The 23,511-nt window shown below is 38.4% G+C and overlaps 1 protein-coding gene across 1 annotated transcript in view; it reads left to right on the forward strand.

The window, feature by feature from the left end:
- Positions 1–23,511, forward strand: part of cog6 (component of oligomeric golgi complex 6) — a 116,455-nt gene that overhangs the window by 43,155 nt on the left and 49,789 nt on the right. The window contains exons 5-6 of the mRNA XM_060826792.1: positions 22,017–22,128; positions 22,220–22,302. Coding sequence (XP_060682775.1) covers positions 22,017–22,128; positions 22,220–22,302 — 195 coding nt within the window. The remainder of the gene's footprint in view (positions 1–22,016; positions 22,129–22,219; positions 22,303–23,511) is intronic.

The following is a 23,511-nucleotide window of genomic DNA, read 5'->3' on the forward strand; positions in this document are numbered from 1 at the left end:
GCATTATTTTCTTCCCAGAGTCTTTAAAGTTCATTATGATCATTATTTGGTTTTTAATTTTCTCATTTCTATGCCTTTAAATCTTGATAAGATTGTTAATCCTGAAACATACTGGTATTTTATCACCACTTAGATTTTGATTTTCCTGATCTAAGCGATTATTATGTACTGTAACTGTTCAAGTTATAACTTAAAGTATGTAGCAATGTTATCAGATGCAGACAGCCAGTTTATTTATGAAGGTCTACCATTATTTAACTTCAGAAAGTAAAACCAACTTACTCCCTTTTAACTGAATTCCTGCAATACTTCACTGTCTTTGAAGGTTATCAGGGACTTTTCTACTGTTTTTTCTGAACGTGGTTTCATTAAACAAATCCTAAATGTAATAAGCTGTCGTTCTTCTCTCAACCAAAAGGTATTGTAGCTTCCTCTGTCCATGTAATTTGTAACTTTGAACCATTTAATCTGCAATGCAATTTAATGTGTGAATAACTTCACAATGTTATATTGAATGGTGTTGTTCCTGTCCTCCCAGAGAATTGTAACTTGTTTAAGGCATAGTTATATCAGCTGCATTAAAACACCTCAATGAAATGGCCTTAATTCAGGCATAAACCTAGACAATGTGTATTGGCATTATGCTTTACCATGGAAAGCATTAATAAAATAAGTTTATCTTCATTAAATATATGTCAGACACTCAATATTAGTAGACTGGGAACTCAGCCAAAATAATTCTTGCTCTTACAGTCACAATGCAGTCAATGTGCAATATATTTCTTATACTGTATTAAGTAACTTCCCACAGCTTAAACCATTCAGGTGAGTCCTGGAGATCCAACTGTCTTCTACTGTTTCACCAATGACACTCCCTTCGTCATGAAGTCAGAAATTGACTGTTGCTTGATCGTTGTTCAAATCTACTCTTCAGATAATAGAACAGTTCCTGGATGGAACAGTTCATGCTCACATAGTGAGATCTGGATAATATCCCAACTTTTAGTTATGCATTATAAATAGCATTTGTGCCATACAAGTGGAACACGAGGAGCAAGAAATGACCTTGTTTTGACAATCAATTACATTACTTTCATTGAAACCCCACTATCAACATTTTGACCACAAATATAACTAGATCATTTCATACTTTGAACAATATTCAAGCTTGAACTGAGAAGTGGCTAATAATGCACAGAAGTTAGGCAATGACCATCATCAATAGGAGTGAATCCAACCATCCCCTCAGCATGAAATTACTATTGCTGTATCCTCCACTATCAAAATCCTGGGCCTTTATCAGAAACCAAAGTGATCAGCCATTTAAGTATTGTAGTTACAAGAGCAGGCGAGATGCTGGGAGTTCTGTGTTGAGTAGTTCACTTCCTGATTCCTCAAAGCTTGGTCATCATCTGCAGGACCCAAGTCAGGAATATGATGGAATACTCTGCATTTGCTAGACATGTGCCATTCCTACAACACTCAAGAAACTTGACGATGGCCAGGCCAAAACAACTCGCTTGATTGGCATACCATGTAACACCATGAATATTTGCTCCCTCCACAACCATTTCTTTAATGGCAGCAATATTTACTATCGATAAGATGCTTTACAGCAACTCACAAGGCTTCTTTGACAACAACTTCGTGATTTTTACCACCTCGAAGGACAACAGCAGCAGATGCATGGTTGGAAGTTCCATGCCACATACCATCTTGCAATCATTAATTGCAAGTTCCATGCCATATACCATCTTGACTTGAAGCAATATTGCTGTTCCTTCTCTGTTGTTGGGTCATAATGCTGGAACTCCTTTCTTAACAACACTCTTGATGTCCCTACACTAATGGACTGCAGCAATTTGGGAAGATGGTTTGAATTTGGCTCTAATTGCCCTTGAGAAGGTGGGAATGAGCTACCTTCTTGATCTACAGCAATCAATGTAATTGCACACCACATTGCTGTTGATGGAGAGACTAAGTTATTCAAATGATGGATGGGCTGACGGTCAAGCAAGTAACCAGACCAGAGTCCAACCTTACATGTGATTCCGCAATAGTCAACATTTGCCATATAATCCTGAGCATACGAAGAAATACACTGACAATTGATTTAGAATTGCTAGTCAGGCTTGCAGTATGGTACACTTATGTGTACTGGAAGCTATGTATTATTAATATACATGGCCCTGTTCTTTGCCATCAGAGAGAATCTGTACTTGCGCTGCAGCTGTTTCCACTCAAGAAAAATAGGTAACATTGGTTCATTTCTCACAGTGCTACCCTAAACAGAGTCAAACTGCTTGGTTTAAAATTTAAACACAGTCTGGCTGTTCACTGTCAGTTAACGTTATTTGGTGCATTCTCTATGGCAATATCACTATGAATTAAAGTCCACTTGCCAACTAATCAGTAGAGTCCTATAAATATTAGCTTTCCTGTTGAATTGACATTCTTGCAAGTTGTTCTGAGAAGTGCGGGACAAAAAAACTTCTCATTATTTATTTAAGCATACTAGATGCATTAAAATATCAATATTTACCAAGTGGAGTGAGGCACATTTAACACTTTTTCAATTAACACTGCAAATATACATATAGGATTATGCACAGTACAATTCACCACAGTATAAGAAGGAAGTTGTAACTATTGAAAGCACACAGAAGAAGGCAATCAAAATAACTGAGGGAATAAAGTGCTGGGAAGCTTATATTGCAATGATCGATTTTGAGAACTGAGCATGTTCTCACTTGATGAGTAAAGGTTGAAGTGACATAATTACTGTTTTTAGCACTCTAAAGATGATGTAGATCATTGATGAGCTGTCTCAGCATGTCTACAACCGTATAACAGAGGACTAGCAGAGCAAATCAAGCTCTCTACGGAGACTATAGGATTGGATTATGTTGATTCATTCAAGTACACACTATTGCATTAGGTTATAATTGGAAGGGAAATCCCTTGTTAGTGAAATCCCTCTTCCGTTGCATAAAACCTAAAGCAAGTTGCTAAGCTCACAATGTTATACTTTTGAAAGCCAGTTGATGTAAGATGATGCCAGATCCCATTCTTTACAAAGTCTTATGTTTTCATTTTGTATAGTGGAAGATTACAAGAAATATTTCTTACCCATGATTTTGGTAAATGTCTCTTCATAAACAAAAAAGTAACCAACCTGTTTACACCTATATTGACGCCCCTTCATGGCTAGCACATACTGAGGTGGAATTTGAACCTGAACCTTCTAGCTGCAATATGCAAAGAAGGAGCAGGAGCAAAGCATTCAGTTCATCAAGCCTGTTCTGCCATTTAATACAATCATGATGGATATATTTGTAATCTCAAATCCATCATCCTGCCTACCCTGATAACCTTTCACCTGAATGCTGTATGTGTGTGTATGTATATCCGGGAGGTCACGTGATCGGCCGTTTTGCGCCCCGGAAGTGGGCGAGACTGCCCTTTCGCGCTCGAAAGGAGGCCGCATGGTGGTCCTTTGTCTCCAAAAAAGGGAAGGTCACGTGAGATCGGACAGCCGGAAATGCGAGGAGGCGGGGAATGGAATCGGAGCAACAGCCAATGAGAAGACAATTTCACTTGAGTGTTGGTATGATGTTTTGTATAGTATAAAAGACTGGATCAGGGACAGAGAGAGGTCTTTTTTCCTTTGTGAACTGACTGACTTAGTAGTTTGTCAGGGACAGAAAGGTTTAGACCCAGAGCTCTGTATACTTTATCCACTTATTGTTCGAATAAAACTAAAAGTGCAAGATTAAATGTTTTTTCTTATTGCTTTATTTTAAAGAGCACGCAGGACTTGGCTCACACAGAAAGAAAATAAACGGGTAGAGTGAGCTGAAAGTCCATCACTGCTTATCAAGAATCCATCCACCACTGCCTTACATATTCAAACACTGTGCACCCACCATATTTCAGGGGAAGAGTGCAAATGACAGCTGGCCTTCTGTGAGAAAATATTTTGCCCCATCTCTGTTTTAAATGGATGACCTCTTATTTTTAAACTGATCCCCTGTTCCAGATTCTCTCACAAAAAGAAATATCCTTTTTGCATTACCTTGTCAGGTTCTCTCAGGGTCTTCAATCATGTTACCGCTTCCTTTTCTATGGTCTAGCAGATACAAACCTAAGCTGAAAATGTGTTGCTGGTTAAAGCACAGCAGGTCAGGCAGCATCCAAGGAACAGGAAATTCGACGTTTTGGGCCAGAGCCCTTCATCAGGAACCTAGCCTGTTTAGCCTTTCCTATTAAGGCAACTGCTCGGTTCAGATTTGACTGGTAAACTTTTGTGAACTACTTCCCAAGCATTTACGTCCTGCCGAGATAGAATTACCAATACTGCACATAGCATTCCAGAGAAACTCAGCAGAACTGGGTTCTGAAGAAGAATAGACCAGGTTCAAAACATTAACTTTGTTTCTCTCTCCACAGTTGCTGCTAGATGTTCTTTTCTTGATTTCTCTTTTTTTTATTACTGTGCAGAAGTCATGTACACTCTGTTCTTCAATTTTAATAGGTTTTTAACTTTAGTTATTTGTGGCATTCCAGAATATATTTCCCAGTAACCTTGATTAAGCACATCTTTCTCAGTATCTCAGTTTCTCCTTCCACTTCTTTTCAGCTCATTCATCTGAACGATGCTCTAACACAATCTGGTGTTCTAGTTTCTGCACCAACCCTTTCTGTTATCTGTTGCGTCTTAAATTTTATTGTATTTCAGTGATTAATTTCAAGAATATTAATTCACAGTTGGGGTTATTTAATTCTGCTCTGCATTTTCCATATAAAGTTACTATATAATATTTGGTAGTGGAATCTCTGCCTGAGATTTGCAGCCATTGACAACCACCACCATGCTCAGACATGTTAACCATTAATATGGTTAACCTAATTACTGACATAGGTGTTGTAGGTTTGCTCGTTGAGCTGGAAAGTTCATTTTCAGATGTTTCGTCACCATACTAGGTAACATCTTCAGTGAACCTCCGAATGAAGCACTGGTGGTGTAGCCTGCTTTCTATTTATATGTTTGACATAGGTATTTTCCTCATCAGTCTATTCAGATATGTTATGACATACCTCTAGAGCAGGTGAGACTTGAACCCAGGCCTTTTGGATCAAAGCAAAGACATTACCATTGCACCATAAGAGCTTTTTATTATTACTGATATAAGCTTGAACCTAGTGATCACACTCATTTGCATCAATGCCGTGGGATTGAATTGCTTTCCAAGGCAGTTTAGGGGAGTTTTGTATTGGACTTGCCCAGTATCAAGGTACTAATCACATAAAAGCAACATAATTAGATGGGATATGTCTGATGCCAGAGTTCCATGGCAACTGCTCTAAATAGAATCCAGTTTCAGCCCCCCAGACCCCAGAGAGAGTGTTTTAGAGATGTCCTTGAAATAACCTTGAAGAAATGAACATCCTCAGTGACCTATGGGCATCCCTGGCTTTTAACTGACGGAAGTGGTGAGGGCTTAGCGGAAAGCACTGAACAAACTAAGAGACTTCCTCAGGAATGTACAAAGGTGAAGTTGAAGCATTGGTAGTGTGCACAAACGTCCAACAACCCATCTATGGTCTTCTTCCAGCAGCACTTATGCAAAATTGTGTGGAAAAAGCTGTAGATCAGACATAGGTTCTGAAATCGCTGACAACATTTGTCAAATGGGAGAGGAAGCAAGTTATTCCTCGTTCCGAGGGACTGCTGAAGAAACAAAAAGAAAGCATTATTGGAGATGCCAGTTTTTATGGTTAGCAAAAGAAAACTATATCAACATATTTGAGGAATAGCAGGAAATTCTGCTAGTGCCCAAGGAAATATTTTACAAACAAATCAAAAACCAGATAATTTAATTCATTTTCTTTTTGCAAGACTTCTGTGGAGTAACAGCTGATGGGCTTCAAAAGTAATTTCTTGTCTGTGGGAGGTCATGGAGACATGAAAGATGATCTACAAATGCATTTTTCTGCAAGTCAATTGTCATTGAAATAAGTTTCCTAATTTGTTGATCAAATAACATTTACCTTTAATTGTCAGTTAATTTATTTTGATGTAAATTTGTGAATAACAGAAGAGTACAACTATATACAGTTTTTTTGGATTCTGCTTTGTTCTCATCCGTTACATCAATTCAGATTGAAAACAGTTTGAAAACTTAACTGAGCAAACTAAAACTGCAATTAAGCAGTTGTTGAAATAATTGGACAGGTGCCTTAGGTACAGTAATGGCTCAATGAAGTTTTTTTTTACCTTTATTGATGGAAATTGAGTCAACAGTGATATTTTGTCTCACTGATAATTGCAGGTTTAAAGTATTTTCTAACATTTTTGAGTCTTGAGTGTTCCTACCTCTGAGCCAGCAAGCCTGGGTTCAAGTCCCACCTGCTCCAGAGGTGTGTGATAGCATCTCGGAATAGGTTGATTGTTATCTGTTGGGAGAGGCAATGGCCCTGTGGTATTATCATTGGTCTGGTAATCCAGAGAACTAGATAATGTTCTGTGGACCTGGGTTAAAATCCCATCACAGCAAACGTAGGAATTTGAATTCAATTAAAAATCTGAAATTAAGAGTTTTAAGGATGGCCGTGAATCCATGACAATCGTCAGAAAACCCCATCGGGTTCACTAATGACCTTGAGGAATGAATACTGCCATCCTTTCCTAGTCTGGCCTACATGTGACTCCAGACGCACAACAATGTAGTTGACTCTTAATTGCCTTCTGGACAATTAGGAATGGGCAGTGAATGCTGGCCCAGCCAGCGATGCCATCATCCTGTGAATGAATTTTTAAAAATTGAATAACTCGCAAAGGAAATGTGTCTTTTCCAGCAACCATGGAGAGTACTGTTGTCAGAAAGCAGAAGAGCATCCAATGTTCATCAATATTGTAGGACAAACAGCCATTGGATGCTACATTGCTAATAGCTACTCCAGTACTCAATCTTAATTGCATGCCTGTGACATTGTAGAAGTGGATACATTCACCTGTTCAACAAGACTAATTTTCACCAATGTAGTACTTTTTATGACAACCAATGAAGTACTTCACAAATGTAGTTAATATTTCAATATAAGAAACATTTCCAAATGCATTTTATTCTTGAACCACTTCCATTGTTTTGTCACAAATTAAACTGTGCTGTTGGCAGTTAACTACTCATGCATGATTCATGTATAGTTTGCCAATGAAGGGTAAAAATACCTTTTATTCAGTTTTCACAACTTCAGAATGTTACAAAATGTTTGCAACCAACAAAACATTTCTGAAATGTAATTACTGCACTTGCATAGGTTCACTCATCCTGAATCCAAGCCAGAGAGCTGCCTGCAGTAGCTTCTTTTCTGATCTCCACACTGTGGCAAGTGTGAAGTTTTCCCTTTGTTCTCCAGCTCGGGGAAGAATGAGAAAGGGTTGCCACTCCCGATTACCTTTCTGGAAAGTGACTGTTGCATGAGCAAGCATCAGATTTAATAGCAGGCAACACTTGTTCAGTTCTTGCCAGAAGTGTAACAATTGATCCCATACTCAGGCATCAATAATTGCCTTTGTACAAGAATTATACTGAGAGAAAATTACAGGAGAAAAAAAATCAAACAGTGTACCAATTCTGTAATTCATTCTGTCTGTTTCTATATGTTATTAAGAATCTTTACACCAAAAGAAATCAAACCCTTTGATGTGATGTAAAATAGAAATAGGTCAACATCGATGTATCATAAAGACCTGCCTTCCAAAATAATTGTAATTCCAGTGTCTAGGGGTACAACCTTGCTGATTTCATTTTGCAGTTTTAACATCAACAACTTATAAAGCAGTTTGAGAGGAAATTAACTGCTGCAAATGTGTTGCTGGTCAAAGCACAGCAGGCCAGGCAGCATCTCAGGAATAGAGAATTCGACGTTTCGAGCATAAGCCCTTCAAATTAACTTGGACATTAGAACAAAGCTGATAACATTGAATTATCTCATTTGATTCCCATTGATTATCCTGGAAAAGAAAATTGAGCCATCAACTGTTATTTGTTTAGAGTTATGTCCAAGGCCAGTTTCACCCTCAGTATATCCTAAAATATAAAAGGAAATGCTTCAAATCCAAAATATCTGAGACATGAGCAAAGATTGCGGGAAACAGTGTCATTCAGAATCTGAAAGTGAACAGCATCTTAATTTCTGTCAGGTTCAGGAGGACAGCATCCTCTCATTTGATTGAAGAAGGGATTGGAGAATAACAGATTAAAACTTAAGAGTCAATGTACACTAACTATTTTCATAAGGAGGTTGTTAGTGGATTCAATTGTCTGTAATTTGAAATCTTAGACTATGTTTTTCACAGCAACAACAACCCTTCATTTTCTTTTTGCTGTATTAGATAATAAACATGCATGAACCAAGACCTTGAGCTGCTGTTGCCCACCACCCCCACCCCCATCCATGCTCCTCTTCCCAGAACTCCTTGTTTGTTTGCCTCCAATCAAGTTTCCAACCCTGTCAAAAACTGCTCTTATCCAAGTTAAAATTGGTATCCTATGTGACTGTGATAAAGGTAAGCTATGCCCCCTTGTCCTGATCTGTCTTCACACTGTTTGACCATATTGTCCTCCACCAATGCCTTTCTGCTGTTGTTCAGTTGTGTGACTCACCTGGTCACATATATAATTTGCCAATTATAGCCAGCAAATCATCTGCAGTGGCTTTCCTTCAGGCTCCCATTTATTGCTTCTCCCAAGTACCTATGTTTGGCCCCTATTTTTCCTTAACATTCTCATTATGTAAACATTATCAAAAAACAGTATAGTTTTCCACATCAATGCTCATGACTCCCAGCTTTGTTTCACACATTATAAAGTAAAGGGTTTATCTTAATTGTGAAAATTGAGATGATACCCCTCATCAGTATTGTAAGATCAAATGACTACCATAGTCACTGAGAGAGAATTTTTAATTTAAATGCTTTGTGTAAAACATCATCCTGTTCATAATTAGAAGATAATATTCAATGAAGGGTAATGGTTATGGATAACAAAACCTCCAGCAGTCTTTATCAATCCCAAATAAAACTTGGTGGCAATCACAGAAGATGGTAACAGATCCTGCTCTGTGAACGGCTCCACTGTTCTTAAATTGGAAGATACCTGGTACATGGTTATCAGAAATGTCGTCAAACATTATTACTGTTACCTTGAGACTTAACAATTTCAACACATTTCTGCCCAGTGTCCCGGTTTTGGGCTGCATAAACTTGAAGCCATACAGAATTCTGCTGCCTGTGTCATAACTTGCACCAAGACCTGTTCACCTGTGTGTTCTCTGAACTACATTAGCTTTAGTTAATTAATACTTTGATTATACAATTCTCTTCCTATTTTCAAGTCCTTGTCATCAGTGTCACAAGCCAAGCTCCTCATCCCCAAACATTTTCCTCTATGATTTCCTCCTCAAAAAACTTCAAGATATTTGAGCTGTTGCCTCTTATGCATCCCCAAGTTTAATCACTCCACCTTTGGCAGCAGTACTTAAAGATATTTAAGTATTCTTACCTTGGTTTCCTATTTCAAGGTATTCTTAAAGGAGGCCCTCTTAAACCAAGGCTACTGACCTTTAAAATTTCTATGTTGTTTGAACAGAATTCTTTGAAGAGGTGACAAATAGGTTAGACCAGGGAAACCCAGTGGATGTGGTCTATGTAGACTTCCAAAAGGCCTTTGATAAGGTGCCACATGGGAGGCTGTTGAGCAAGGTGAGGGCCCATGGTGTTCGAGGTGAGCTACTGGGATGGATTGAGGATTGGCTGTCTGACAGAAGGCAGAGAGTTGGGATAAAAGGTTCTTTTTCGGAATGGCAGCCGGTGACAAGCGGTATCCCACAGGGTTCAGTGTTGGGGCCGCAGCTGTTCACATTATATATTAATGATCAGGATGAAGGGACTGGGGCATTCTAGCGAAGTTTGCCGATGATACGAAGTTAGGTGGACAGGCAGGTAGTACTGAGGAAGTGGGGAGGCTGCAGAAGGATCTAGACAGTTTGGGAGAGTGGTCCAGGAAATGGCTGATGGAATTCAACATGAGCAAATGCGAGGTCTTGCACTTTGGAAAAAAGAATAAAAGCATAGACTACTTTCTAAATGGTGAGAAAATCCGTAAAGCCAAAGTACAAAGGGATCTGGGAGTGCTAGTCGAGGATTCTCTAAAGGTAAACGTGCAGGTTGAGTCTGTGATTAAGAAAGCGAATGCAATGTTGTCATTTATCTCAAGAGGGTTGGAATATAAAAGCAGAGATGTGCACTGAGACTTTATAAATCTCTGGTTAGGCCCCATTTGGAGTATTGTGTCCAGTTTTGGTCCCCACATCTCAGGAAGGACGTACTGGCACTGGAATGTGTCCAGCGGAGATTCACACGGATGATCTCTGGAATGGTTGGTCTAACATACGAGGAACGGCTGAGGATCCTGGGATTGTATTCATTGGAGTTTAGAAGATTAAGGGAAGATTTAATAGAAACTTACAATACAATACATGGCTAGGAAAGGGTGGACGCTAGGAAATTGTTTCCGTTAGGCAAGGAGACTAGGACCCGTGGACACAGCCTTAGAATTAGAGGGGGTCAATTCAGAATAGAAATGCGGAGACATTTCTTCAGCCAGAGAGTAGTGGGCCTGTGGAATTCATTGCTGCAGTGTGCAGTGGAGGCCGCGACGCTGAATGTCTTCAAGGCAGAGATTGATAGATTCTTGATGTCTCAAGGAATTAAGGGCTACGGGGAGAATGCTGGTAAGTGGAGTTGAAATGCCCATCAGCCATGATTGAATGGTGGAGTGGACTCGATGGGCCGACTGGCCTTTCTTCCAGTCCTATGTCTTATGGTCTTATGGTTTAATTGTACCTCTGTGAATTACCTTGAAATGTCTTACCATGTTAAATAGGGTCCACATTTAAATTTTTTTTAACTGCATGGGCAGTGGTAGTGGTTAAACGAATTTTAGAATTTCACTCAGATGATGTTTGGCAAAATAGTAGATAAGAATTTGAGAAAAACAAGTTCCAACACAATAAATTGTTGAATCATGCCTTATCTTGCAACTTGAAATTAAGTAATCTTGAAATATTTACATCAGTAAAGCTTGATCCTGCCCTACTTGAAGTTCACTACCTCATAGAATGGTAACAGAAATATGACAATTTATTGCCTATCTCTGTCACTAGGATATTGAGACCAATCATAAAAAATCCTAATCAACTGCCCCCCACAGACTGACATGACAGACAGACAGACACATTTTTTAAAAATATGCTAGGACTTTATTGTGGACAATTTTTTTGTTTTGTTTAAGGTGTTCATTTGCAAGTATAATTATTCAGAGGGTTTTTGCAAGAGCTGTTGCTTTTTCAGTAATAAACCTTAGGTCAAAATTGTGATTTTACTTCTTTGAATAATCTCCAGTGCTCACTTTGAATCTGAAGTTCAATAATTTATGCAGTAAAATCTCTCCGCATGTTGAGTACATTTGACACAAATTTGTATAAACAGTTAAAAAACCTATTACTCAGTGCTCAGTAAAAATGTAGAATTTACAACTAAAGCCTTTTTGGAGAGAGTAACTAAAATCTGTCACCATTATCTTCTGACAGTATATTAATAAAAAGCCAGTGATATCACGAAGAGTGCATTCAGTTTCTTGGGTCCAACTTAATTACACTCTGCATTGTTGTATTACTGAAATATACTGTTAAACAATGAGTGTATTTTATTAGCCTTTTTATCTTCTGTTGATGTTGGCAGTGAGAAATTGTTAGTGTGAGTACTTTGTGTAGAATGTGTTATGTGAATTAGATGAATATCCATCAGTATGTCATCATTTGCTAGTCTGAATGTGATACGGCAGTAATGAGAGTCAGAAAATATTCAAGAGGGTTCTCATTAAAATTGAACCTTTCAGTAATGCATTTGTTGAAAAATAGGGTTTGCTTTACCGTGGAGACTATACTACGTTTGAACCTACACATTTAGCTTTTCAGAAAAGTATTTCCACAGGTTATAAGCAAGAATTGTCATTTAATCTAGAGCATTCAGATGTTTTATAAAGCAGAATGATTTAATGCTAAAGGGTACTTTGATACTATCTCTTTGGCCCCCGTACCTGGGTATGGGGTCCAAACCGAATGTCTGAAATGGAAGTCTAATCTCTGAAAGAGAAATTAATATTATAAGCTCAGTTGTATAGACTGAGCCACCTATAAATCAAAGTTCTTTACATTTTGCTGGTGGAATTAAAGGAAACATGAAGTTAAAGTTTTGAAAAATATTTGTTTATTTGAATTAAGATGCGGAAATGCATTTTTTAAAAATTTCAATCATGAGTTCTATTATTTTTAAATGCTTTTTAGAGGAGATGGCAATTGTAAACCAAAATGATTGTGTTGTAAAATACTAACATGCATTCATAGAGCCTGTTGTACAACAACTGAATATCCCAATGTGCTTTAGAGCTGGTGGATAAATGATGAACTCAACAGTCTCCTTCTGCATGGTAACAACCCTGTACTTTGTTCTACAACCTCTGCCACTTCTTGGTCTCCACCAACAAAACCCTTTCCTCTGATATCATCTTCACTATTTTTGAATGCTGCATTTTCCTATTCAACATTATCAAACTTTGAAAACTTATGAACTTCATTCTAATTATAGTGAAATACCTTGAAATGATGGTGCATTTGTCTGAAATGTAATTGAAATAGTAACCTAGTTATCGTAAATTGATTAATTTCTCAAGCAACTCAGCAGAGTGGAGTTTCAGAGAAATACATTTAAGCATTTATATACTATTTTTCATAACATAATTTCAAGACTGAAGTTTTGATGAATGTACACTCATCAAAATTAGACCCTGGCCAAACGATAAAGAGGCTGTTTTAATTAAAGGCAATTATCTTTCTCCTGGAAGCAGCTCTATGGGAAACCTACTAAAGGAAAGATATTTAGCAGTTGATTAGTAGCTGTATGTTGCTTTTCGTGTAGATCTAAATAGTTGTTGCACACCTTGAACTGAAGTTATTTGCTGTCATCATTCAAACTTGATCAAAGTTACATTGTTGGCATGCTCAGTTTCTTAGTTCCTTGAACTCTGTGCCAAAAGGTTTTTGTGTTCCTCTTGTCTGGAAATCCCACTCATGTTTCGATTTATAAAAGCATGTGTGCTGTATTTGCTTCACCTTGCCCAACAATGATTCTTCCTTCTTCCTTCAGTTTACAATAATTTCCCTCTTGTTCTCGTCCTGAGAATTGAGATATTGTTCCATCAATGTTAGCAGTCTACTAATAACTTTCAAAGCCATCCCTTGCACCACATGGGAGGTAGTGGTACTTTCTAGTAAGTAAATTGAAGAAAGATGGCGTTTGACAAATGGTAAACATGAATTTAAGATAAACAGGTTCCAAAGTAATTAATGAATAATTCAGATAAATAAGTAATTAATAAAGATGAGCTTTAAAAATGACAAGCAACAGAGTTAGAGAGCCAGACACATTGGCCTAAATCCTGGTCACAGAACCATGGAAGCAATTGCATAAGGTTAATTGTATCCCTATCTGACATGCATATAAAATGATATCAAAAGTGAATCAGGATCTATAGTCCAGTGATGTTGATCTCTATTGTATGTAAATTATATATATCTTTATTAAAAGTAAGTTGATTATATTAATAAATGCTATTGGCACTTCCTGTTCATATGAAATAAGTGGGACAGTAACCTCGCAGCACATACATGCACAGTTAAATGTAGAAAACCAAAACTTGTGATTCTGAGTCACCCTGTCATTTTGCCAACTGTGATGTAATAGTACATCGCTGATAGAGGGCATTGAAATCCGTAAAGATGTAAAATTATATTTGCTCACTAAGCTTGGTGGAAAAATTTAGGGTTGATGTCAGTGAACTTTCAGTGGTGTGTTACTGCTAATTATCTGGACAGGTACCTGTCCATCTTCATTCCCACCTATCCTCTCCACCCACTGCTCCGACCTATCACCATTACCCCCCACCTTCATCTACCTATTGCTTTCCTAGTGACCCCCCCTCCTCCCATTTATCTCTCAGTCCCCTTGCCCTCACGAGAAATGGGCTGCCTACTATCTGAAGGATCATGAATGACGCTGAACATTGTGCAACCTGCATCGACCATCACCACTTCTGACCTTGTCGGGGTCCACAGTGCCTCCAGCCATTTCTTGATATTACATAGTGAATTGGGTTGGCCGAAGACTGGAATCTGTGATGCTGGGGACCTCTAGAGGAGGCCAAGATGGATCATCCACTTGGCACTTCTGACTGAAAATTGTTGCAAATACTTGAGACTTATCCTTTGCACTGATATTTTGGACTCCTTGTGAAGTTACTGCACATGCAGTCTTTCCCAAAAAAAAGGGACAGTGCATTTAAAACAAATTGCAGAGGTTGTGGAAGCGATAGTGGTGTGGGAAAAAGCATGAGAGGTCACATTGGTCAATTATACTGTTGCAGGTGATTCAAAGATCAGTAAGAAAATGACACCTTAGTGCTGAACCACCAGAGTAAGCTAAAGGAGCATTTGAATATCCTTTCAAAATTGTGCAGCAGCCAGTGAACTTCAGTTGTGAGTAATGTGAGGTACTTCATATGGAAAGAAAAATCTCTGAGGAAGGAACTGTTACTTGGATGGAAAGAAACTTATATTTATTGAAAGTTAAAGGAATCTGAAGTGTCCTGAATGGCATTTTGAAGGTATCACAACAATACTCAGTAATAGCAAGTAAAGTATATTAGATGTATTAAAAGATCAATGTTGAGTCAATGGAGTGAGGCACATTTACCATCTTATAAATCAATACTGCAACTACATATACAGTACTGTGCACAGTAAATCAAAATAATTGAAGAGATGTATTGAAGTGCTGGAGAGAAAAGACTGCAATGATCGATGACAAGAATTGGGCATGTTCTCACTTGATGAGTGAAGCTTGAAGTGACATAATTACTGTTTTTAGCACTCTAAAGAGAATGTAAATCATGATGTTGGTCTACAACAGTGTAACACAATGCTAGCAGAGTGGATCAAGCTCCCTTCGGAGACAGTGGAATGTTAATTCATTCAAGTGGACACTCTTGCACTAGAGTATAATCTGAAGGGAAATCCCTTGTTAGTGAAATCCTTTTTCTGTTGCATAAAAGCTACCTAAGCCAGTTGCTAAGTTCATACTGTTATACTTCCAAAAGCCAGTTGATGTAAGATGCTGCCAGATCCTATTCTTTACGAAGTCTCTTGATTTTGTTTGTAGTGAAAGATTACGAGAAATACTTCTCACCCATAGTTTCAGTAAATGTCTCTTCATAAGCGAAAAAGTAACCAACCTGTCCTGACAACTCAGCATGGCCAGCACATGCTGAGGTGGGACTTGAACCTGGACCTTCTGGCCTGGAGGTAGGGATTCTACCACTGTTCTATAAGACACCTTATGTTTCTTTATAATTATTTTTGAAGCAACCTGTTTGACAATGTTATGACATATCTGCAGGGCTGGTGGGACTTGACCCTGGACCTTCTAGCTGCAATATACAAAGAAGCAGCAGGAGCATCACATTGAGCTCATCAAGTCTGCTGTGCGATCATGGTGGATATGTTTGTAATCGCAAATCCATCTTCCTGCTTACCCCGATAACCTTTCATCCTTTTGCTTCCCAAGAATCTATCCACTACTGCCGTAAACATATTCGAAGGGTTTGCTCCCAACATTTTACAGGAGGAGAGTGCCAACGACATCTGAACTGCTGTGAGAAAATATTTTGCCCCATCTCTAAAAATGAGAGGTCATCCATTTAAAATAAAGTGACCCCTTATTCCAGATTCTCCCACAAAAGGAAATATCCATTTTCACATTATCATGTCAGGTTCTCTCAGGGTCTATGTTTCAATCATGTTACTTCTTCCTTTTCTAAGCTCTAGCAGATACAAACCAAGCCTGTTAAGAAAACTGCTGAGTCCAGATTAGTCTGGTAAACGTTCTCTGAATTACTTCCAAGCATTTACATCCTTCCTAGATGAGATAACCAATGCGGCACATCGCCTGCCAGAGAAACTCAGCAGAACTTGGTTCTGAAGAAGAATCAGGCCAGATTCGAAACAATAATTCTGTTTTTCTCTCTCTCAGACCTGGTGAATTTCTACAGCATTTGTCTCATATTTCCTATCTCTGCGGTGTTTTGTTTTCCTATAAGTATAAACCACATTGGTTTGCTAATGTGCCATGTTCGTACTCATTCTGTATAATTGGTGTACATTCAGGAATATGTTTTGCTTTGTGCTAATCAGATCAAATCAATATCCTTTATTTATTACAGAACTATTTTGTTTCTCCTTCCTTCCCACTGGAATATCCAATTATTTCATTATTTATAACTGATGCAATACTTTCAATAAGTATCACCACTGCCAAATGCTAGCAAAAGTATTGCAATTCTTTTACCTCACAGTTTTTAACCAGCTTCTATCATTGTAAATTCTAATTGTATCTTTGAGCAGTTTTAATTCAATGGATTTGCAGACTAATAGAATCATAGAAGGATTACAAATTTAGAATGTGTCTCTGCAACTAATCCCTATAGCCCTACGATTGTTTTCCTTCCCATTCTCTCTTAAAAGTCATGATTTAATTTGCCGCTACCACCACATTCTGAGGCAGTGTATTGCAGATCTTAACTTCTTGCTGGATTAAAAATAAATTTTATTCAGATGTTGCATCCAGTTGCTTCCTCAGTCATCTTGTATCTCTGTGCTTTGGTTTTGGACCTAGTAGTAAAGTTCCCATAACACTTCTGACCATTGCTTCGTAGTTGGTGAATGGGCTCTGAGAACTTTGGCAGGGACTTACTACAGAATTCCCAGAATCTTATCTGTTTTTGTATTTATATAGAAACATAGAAAATAGGAGCAGACTTAGGCCATTTGGCCCTTCGAGCCTGCTCTGAAATTATGGCTGATGATCCATCTCAATACCCAGTTCCTGCTTTTCCCCCTTTTCCTGTGATCCCTTTAGGTCCAAGTGCTTTATTCAACTCCTTGAAATCATAACATGTCTTTGACTTTTTCTGTGGTAGTGAATCCCACAGGCTCACTAATCTCTGGGGGAAGAAATTGCTTCTCTCAATCTTAAATAGTTACCCGGTATCTTTAGACTGTGATCCTTGGTTCTGGACTCACCCATCATCAGCAATATCCTTCCTACATCTACCCTGTCTAGTCCTGTTCGAATGTAATAGGTTTCTATGAGATGACCTCTCATTCTTCTGAACTCCAGTGAATATAATCCTAACAGATTTAACCTTTCTCATACATCAGTCCCAGCATCCCAGAAATCAGTCTGGCAAACCTTTATTACACTCCTGTAGCAAGAACATCCTTCCTCAGATAAGGAGACTAAAACAACACGTAATAGTCCAGGGTGGTCTCACTGACACCCTGTACAGTTGTGACAAGACACTTTTGTTTCTGTACTCAAATCATCTCGCTATGAAGGCCAACACACCATTTGTCGTCTTTACCGCCTGCTGCATCTGGATGCTCTCCTTCAGGGACAGGTGTGCAAGGATACTCTGATCTCACTACATATTTCGTTTTGTCAATTTATAACCATTCAGATGATAATCTGCCTCCCTGTTTTTGCTGCCAAAGTGGATAACTTCACATTTATCCGCATTGTACTGCACCTGCCTTGCGTTTGCCCAGTCACTCAGCTTGTCCTTGATCCTTGGTGGTCCTGTTTCATTTCTGCTCTGTGATAACCCCAGGCAGTTGGGGATTCTGCAAAGTAATGCCATTGAATCTATCCATGAAATTGAAGTTTTTTTTTATCTTTGCAACCATTTTCTTAGCTCTTTACTGTGCTCTTTTTAATGTTTTCACATTGTTACATAAGTGTGATGCCCAGACTTTAACATACTACTTTAGATCAGTTAAAACCATTATTTTATAAAGGTTTAAAATAACTTCCATATGTTCATATTCTAGTCCTCTGTTTACAAAATTCTCATCTCAGATGTCTTATTTACTACTTTCTCAACACTTGTTCCTACTTACAACAATTTGTGCAACATTTATCAAGGCATCTCTGGTCCTGAATCCCCCTTAGAATAATTTTCAAAAATATTTCCTGTCCTCCTTTTTCCCCTATTAAAATATATCACTTTATACTTCTGTCTCTCAATATGTTAAAGTCAAGAGTATTTCAAGTTAAAGTTCAGACAACATTACAATTAACTAACTCCACTGCCGCCTTGTTGAGGGCAAAGTTGCCTTTTTTGTCATGCGTCATGGCACCTGGGTGATAATTCCATAGAGCAGTTCACTTTGTATTGTGTAAAAGAAGAAAGGACGCCTAGCGTTAGCAACAACTCTGCAGTGAGTGCTGTCTCACTGAAGTGTTATTGCCTTGGAAACAATTATGATTGTGCCTCTCTGGCTCCACTGGGTTCCTCCTGGGAATATAAAGCAAGCCTGTGTTCCGGCTTCTTTCCTGTGCAGAGGCGGTATTTTATGTCTCAAGTTCCCATGTTTTGCACGTTTTTATTTATGTATGAAGGACGCAGTATGAAAGCCGGGCTTGTCTTCATAGGAGGGCATAATTTTAAAAACCTTTAAAATCTGCTGAACTGTTAAAATGCCTTTTTGTTAAGAAGAACAGAGGATTGAGCACTTTTGTTAAAGTACAGTCACAAGGTAAACTTAAAGTTTATTTATTATTTAAAAAAGCTTTCTTTGGTTAACGTGAAATGAAGAGATAGGTGTTTTTGCTGATTATATCAAGGTATCTGCATCTCATTCACTTTCATGTAGTCTGTAAAAGAACAGGTTCTAAATGCTGCAATATCCTGTTGTGGGATTCATAAACAAATGACAAAGATAGTTGAAATGCTGTAACCTTTAAGAAATCCATTTATGAATGGAGGAAAGGAGTTCTGTTAATTTGATTAGTTTTCAAAGCCAATATGGGCAACGTAAATCTTTGTAGCAGAGGTTTGTTTGCATTTTTAATGGCTTGTTTTCAAGTTTTCTGCTTGGTTTAGATGAAGCTCAGCTTTCTGATTAGTTGTTGTTCTCATTCATAAATCAACGAATCACTGAAAATTACTGCTTTCTGCTGCTATTAGTAGCCAGTTTAATAATCTTAAAGGGAAGAGAGATCATAACCTCAATGTTGTCTTTTAGCAGATTACTGATTCTCAGTAACAAAGCTTTTGCCATAACTTGTTCCTTATTCCCTGTATTTCCCAATGTTTCGTGCCTGAGCATCAATCCCTTAGCTTTCATTTGATTCCAGCTCTGACTCAAGTTTGCTTTTTCTTTTTGACTCAGTCACTGCCCTTTGCCTGCCAGTCCCCACCACCGCAAACTGTCCCACTTCCTTTTTTATCTACAAAGGAGAACATGGATGTAATGATGAGCCTCCTGGAATGATTCCAAAACCGTTATTTTTAATACTTTTTCAATTTCACACCCCATTTATTCACGTGGAGGATAAACCTTAACACAGACTAGTTGGGCCAAATAGCCTATAGTGTATTACAGCTTGTGAGCATTCCAGTCCAATGCTGAGATGGCTGGGATAATGTTTTCTCACTGGTTTCTATGAATAATGTACTCTGCAAACTGTTTGTGAGAATGCCTCAAATACAGACAGAAACCTGTATAAGAAATTATAGATGTAAAACTGTTTTGTCCTTCAGTGCAGCAATGCTTGGTACCCAGAATTAACCAAGAGTCCTGGGAAGGCCAACCATTATTTCGCAATCATTCTATCATATTAGCCTCATAATGTTGTAACCGTCATTTGTAAATTCTGATATGCTTGTCAACATTTATAATTTGCACAGGGGGATTGTGACAGCATATTTGGAGATTCTGCATTAAAGTTGTAATGTTCTACATTGACTTGAAGGTGATTCTTAACATTTTCATTGGATTCTCAAGAATATCTATATATACTCTATGAAGCTATTGTGGGTGCATTCCTATCTATATTTTAAAAAAGTTGATGTACACGTGTGTGCTCACATACCTTGTGAAGTAATTGTATGTTCATCTATACAATCACAGATGCTTTATGAAGTCATTTTGTGTTTGACTGTTAAAAACTTTCAGGAACAGATACTCGCATCCTGCGGAAGATATGTATCATTATGCCAGGTTCCATGTACTTTGAAGCTGATTTAGCCCTTATTTCTCGAGTTACTAGAGTCTCTGGATAGTGGAGAGGTGCCCTGATCCACGTGTACCCCAGTGATTCCCTTGGCTAGTTGGTGGATTGCCATACTGACAGGGTGGGTCTTTTCTTTGTGTGAGATTCTACCTTGTTCTATCTGATGCAAACAGAACATTAGGCAAGAATAATGAAAATGGAAACTGATGTGATACCTTGCAGAAAACCTGCAAATTTAGCTCTTGACCCATTGGAACAATCCAATATTGGCAGTCTCATCTAACACTATGGGGAAGAAGTTTTCTCTATACCTATTCCGTCTTAGTATTCGCTATCTCCTGCTGGAAGGTGTACATGAGAATGTAGCTTGAGGACAAAATTATGCTTGGTTGTTAAGCTACACGGTCAAATAACCAGCAAAATTCTTCACTGTTTAGACATACATCGGAATCTTTATACGTGGGCAAGGTGGAGGAGGACAGATATCAGCCAAGGAGAAAATATGATGCTCAGAAGCAAAAATAGAACTGTATTAAGATGTTCCTTAAATAACACTCTGCTGAGCAGTCTGATTTTTAATTTTTCTTTGTGAGTCAAACAGCTACATTTTGTCTCAGAGTGAAGATTGGAGATGTGCTGACCATTGCTGCCACCTTTTGGATTCTTTGCAGTACTACCTAGTCCCAAAACTGTGTTATAAAGCTAAAAGGCAAAGTTACTTGTTCATTCTTATGTTGATTTTGCATTACTGCAGTGATTCCATTTGATAGTGCAACATACTGTAAACATACTGTAGAACATCCTAAGGCCATGAAAAATGCTGTATTGCTAAATGCAATTGCAAACACAACAGATTTCCATTCATTTTTGTCCATGATATTTTCTTTTAAAAATAAAATATTCTAACTGTGTTACTCCAAGGTTCTCCTTCAATGTTCTCAGCAAAGCTAGTTTAAAGTTGTTATCCCCACGTGGGGTGCCTGAAGATGCCAAGAGCCAATGGCCTAAACTGTTGCTGTGTTTGAGGGAACCGAGCTGCAGTTTGTTGTACCTTGTCTGTTTTCAGGGCACTCAGGTCCAGCTGATTTACTGGTATCAGAGGAGCCTCCATCAGTTCTGAAGAAAAGTCACTGGACCCAAAAATGTTAACTCTGATTTCTGTGCACAGATACTGCCTGATCTGTTGAGATTTTTAAGCAATTTCTGTTTTTGTATATCAACCTTACTATTATAAATTCATTTTTCTCCAATACCACCACTTCAACTGTGATGGGTACACTGTTAGCCAAATTTACAGCAAATCATGCTTAATGTGATCAATAATGTGATTAATAATGAGAGGAATGGATAGAGTCAATAGCCAGAGACTTTTCCCCGGGGCAGGATTGGCTGGTGTGAGGGGTCATAGTTTTAAGATAATAGGAGAAAGGTATAGAGGGGACGTCAGAGGAAGGTTCCTTACGCAGAGAGTTGTGAATGCATAGCTTGCGTTGCAAGCGGTGGTAGTGGAAGCAGAGCCATTAGGGACATTTAAGCGGCTGCTGGACATGCACATGGATAGCAGTGAGTTGAGGGGTGCATAGGTTAAGTTATTTTAGTTTACATTAGGATTAACCCTCGGCACAACATTGTGGGCCAAAGGGCCTGTTCTGTGCTGTACTTTTCTATGTTCTATGTTCTAAATTCATATAGTGCTTAAGTTGAGCAGTAGAGGGTCATATCTTGTGATTTTATATGCATTTCTGCTTTCTTTACATTACAGTCAACGATTAGAAATCCGAGCCGAGGTAGCAAATGCATTCTTGTCTAAGTTTCAGCTGACTGCAGATGAACTGAATATCCTTCGGGGTCCAAGAGAAGGACCAGTCACAGAGGTAATCCGTATGTTCACAATTCCTACTATGTAGAAGAACCATTATGTTCCACTCACAGAGTTGTGTCTCACAATCTTTCATATGCTTTTAGGACTTTTTTAAAGCACTTGGAAAAGTGAAGCAGATTCACAACGATGTCAAGATTTTATTACGAACAAACCAGCAAACTGCAGGGTGAGGAGTATTTCTCATGTCCCTGTTCAGAAATGTTCTAATTTCCAGGCGCTGTAACTTGTGTAGCAAAGTATAGGTTGAGTTGAGGAAATAAAGGAAAAAAATTGTGAGCTATTGCTATTTTGATAACATTGTTTAATTGTAACATGGGCATAGGTTTTGAGCAGAGTATTTCGGAATGAAACAGACACATGAATGTTGAGTGACAAAAAGAATGGAGCTGTGTGACCATGGAGCTGAGTAACCGTGCAGTCTGATTGGAGCTGAAATAAGAGTCAAATCTGAACTAAAACAGGAAGGAAATGCTCTCTCTTTCCTGTGAGGTAACAATTAGCAAGAAATGTCAGCATCATGATACTTGTGGGAAAGCAAATTCAGAGTATTTCTAGAACAAGTTGTGGAGTTGGAATCATGGATTGAGGCCAAGAGAACAAATAATAAGACTTAGTTATCAAGTCATCGTGATCTGCAGCACAGAAAATGGTCCTTCGACCCATCATACGAGTGCTGGTTACAAACGTCCACCTAACTATTTTAATCCCATTTTCCATCACTCCATAGCCTAGTGGTATCATGGGTGCACGTGTAAATCCTTCTTAAATGTTACGAGGGTTTCTGTCCCTACCACCTTTACAATAATGAGATGCAGATTTCTACCATTCACTAGATGAAAAAGATTTTCCTCACGTCTCCTCCTGCCCTTTACTTTTAAATCTATACCTCCAGCTGTTGATTGTTTCCTTATGGGAGATGTGTTTTCCTGCCTACCTGATCTATGCCCTTAATTTTTTTTACATCTCAATCTCTGATCCAGGGAAAACAACCTTAGCCAATCTTTTTCCATTACTGAAATTCCCCAGCTCAGGCAACATCCTTGTAAACCTCCTCTCCACCCTCTCAAGTCCTATCACATCCTTCATATAATGTAGATCCCAGAAATGCACACAATATGTATGTCTACAGCATACCTCCCTGCGCTTAAATACTATGCCTTGACTAATAAAGTCAAGGTTACCATATGCTTTCTTAAATATCAGGACAGGTGGATAAAGGAGCTGAGGGAGGGATGTACATACACATGAAGGTCTCTCTGATCATCAGTGCTTCCCAGGGCCTACCATTCATCATGTATTCCCTTGCCTTGTTTGCCCCGCCCAAGTGCAACACTTTGCAATTTTCTGAATTGTATTCCATTTGCCTCTGACCAGT

Source organism: Hemiscyllium ocellatum, chromosome 6 (assembly GCF_020745735.1).
Source record: "Hemiscyllium ocellatum isolate sHemOce1 chromosome 6, sHemOce1.pat.X.cur, whole genome shotgun sequence".
NCBI lineage: Eukaryota > Metazoa > Chordata > Chondrichthyes > Orectolobiformes > Hemiscylliidae > Hemiscyllium > Hemiscyllium ocellatum.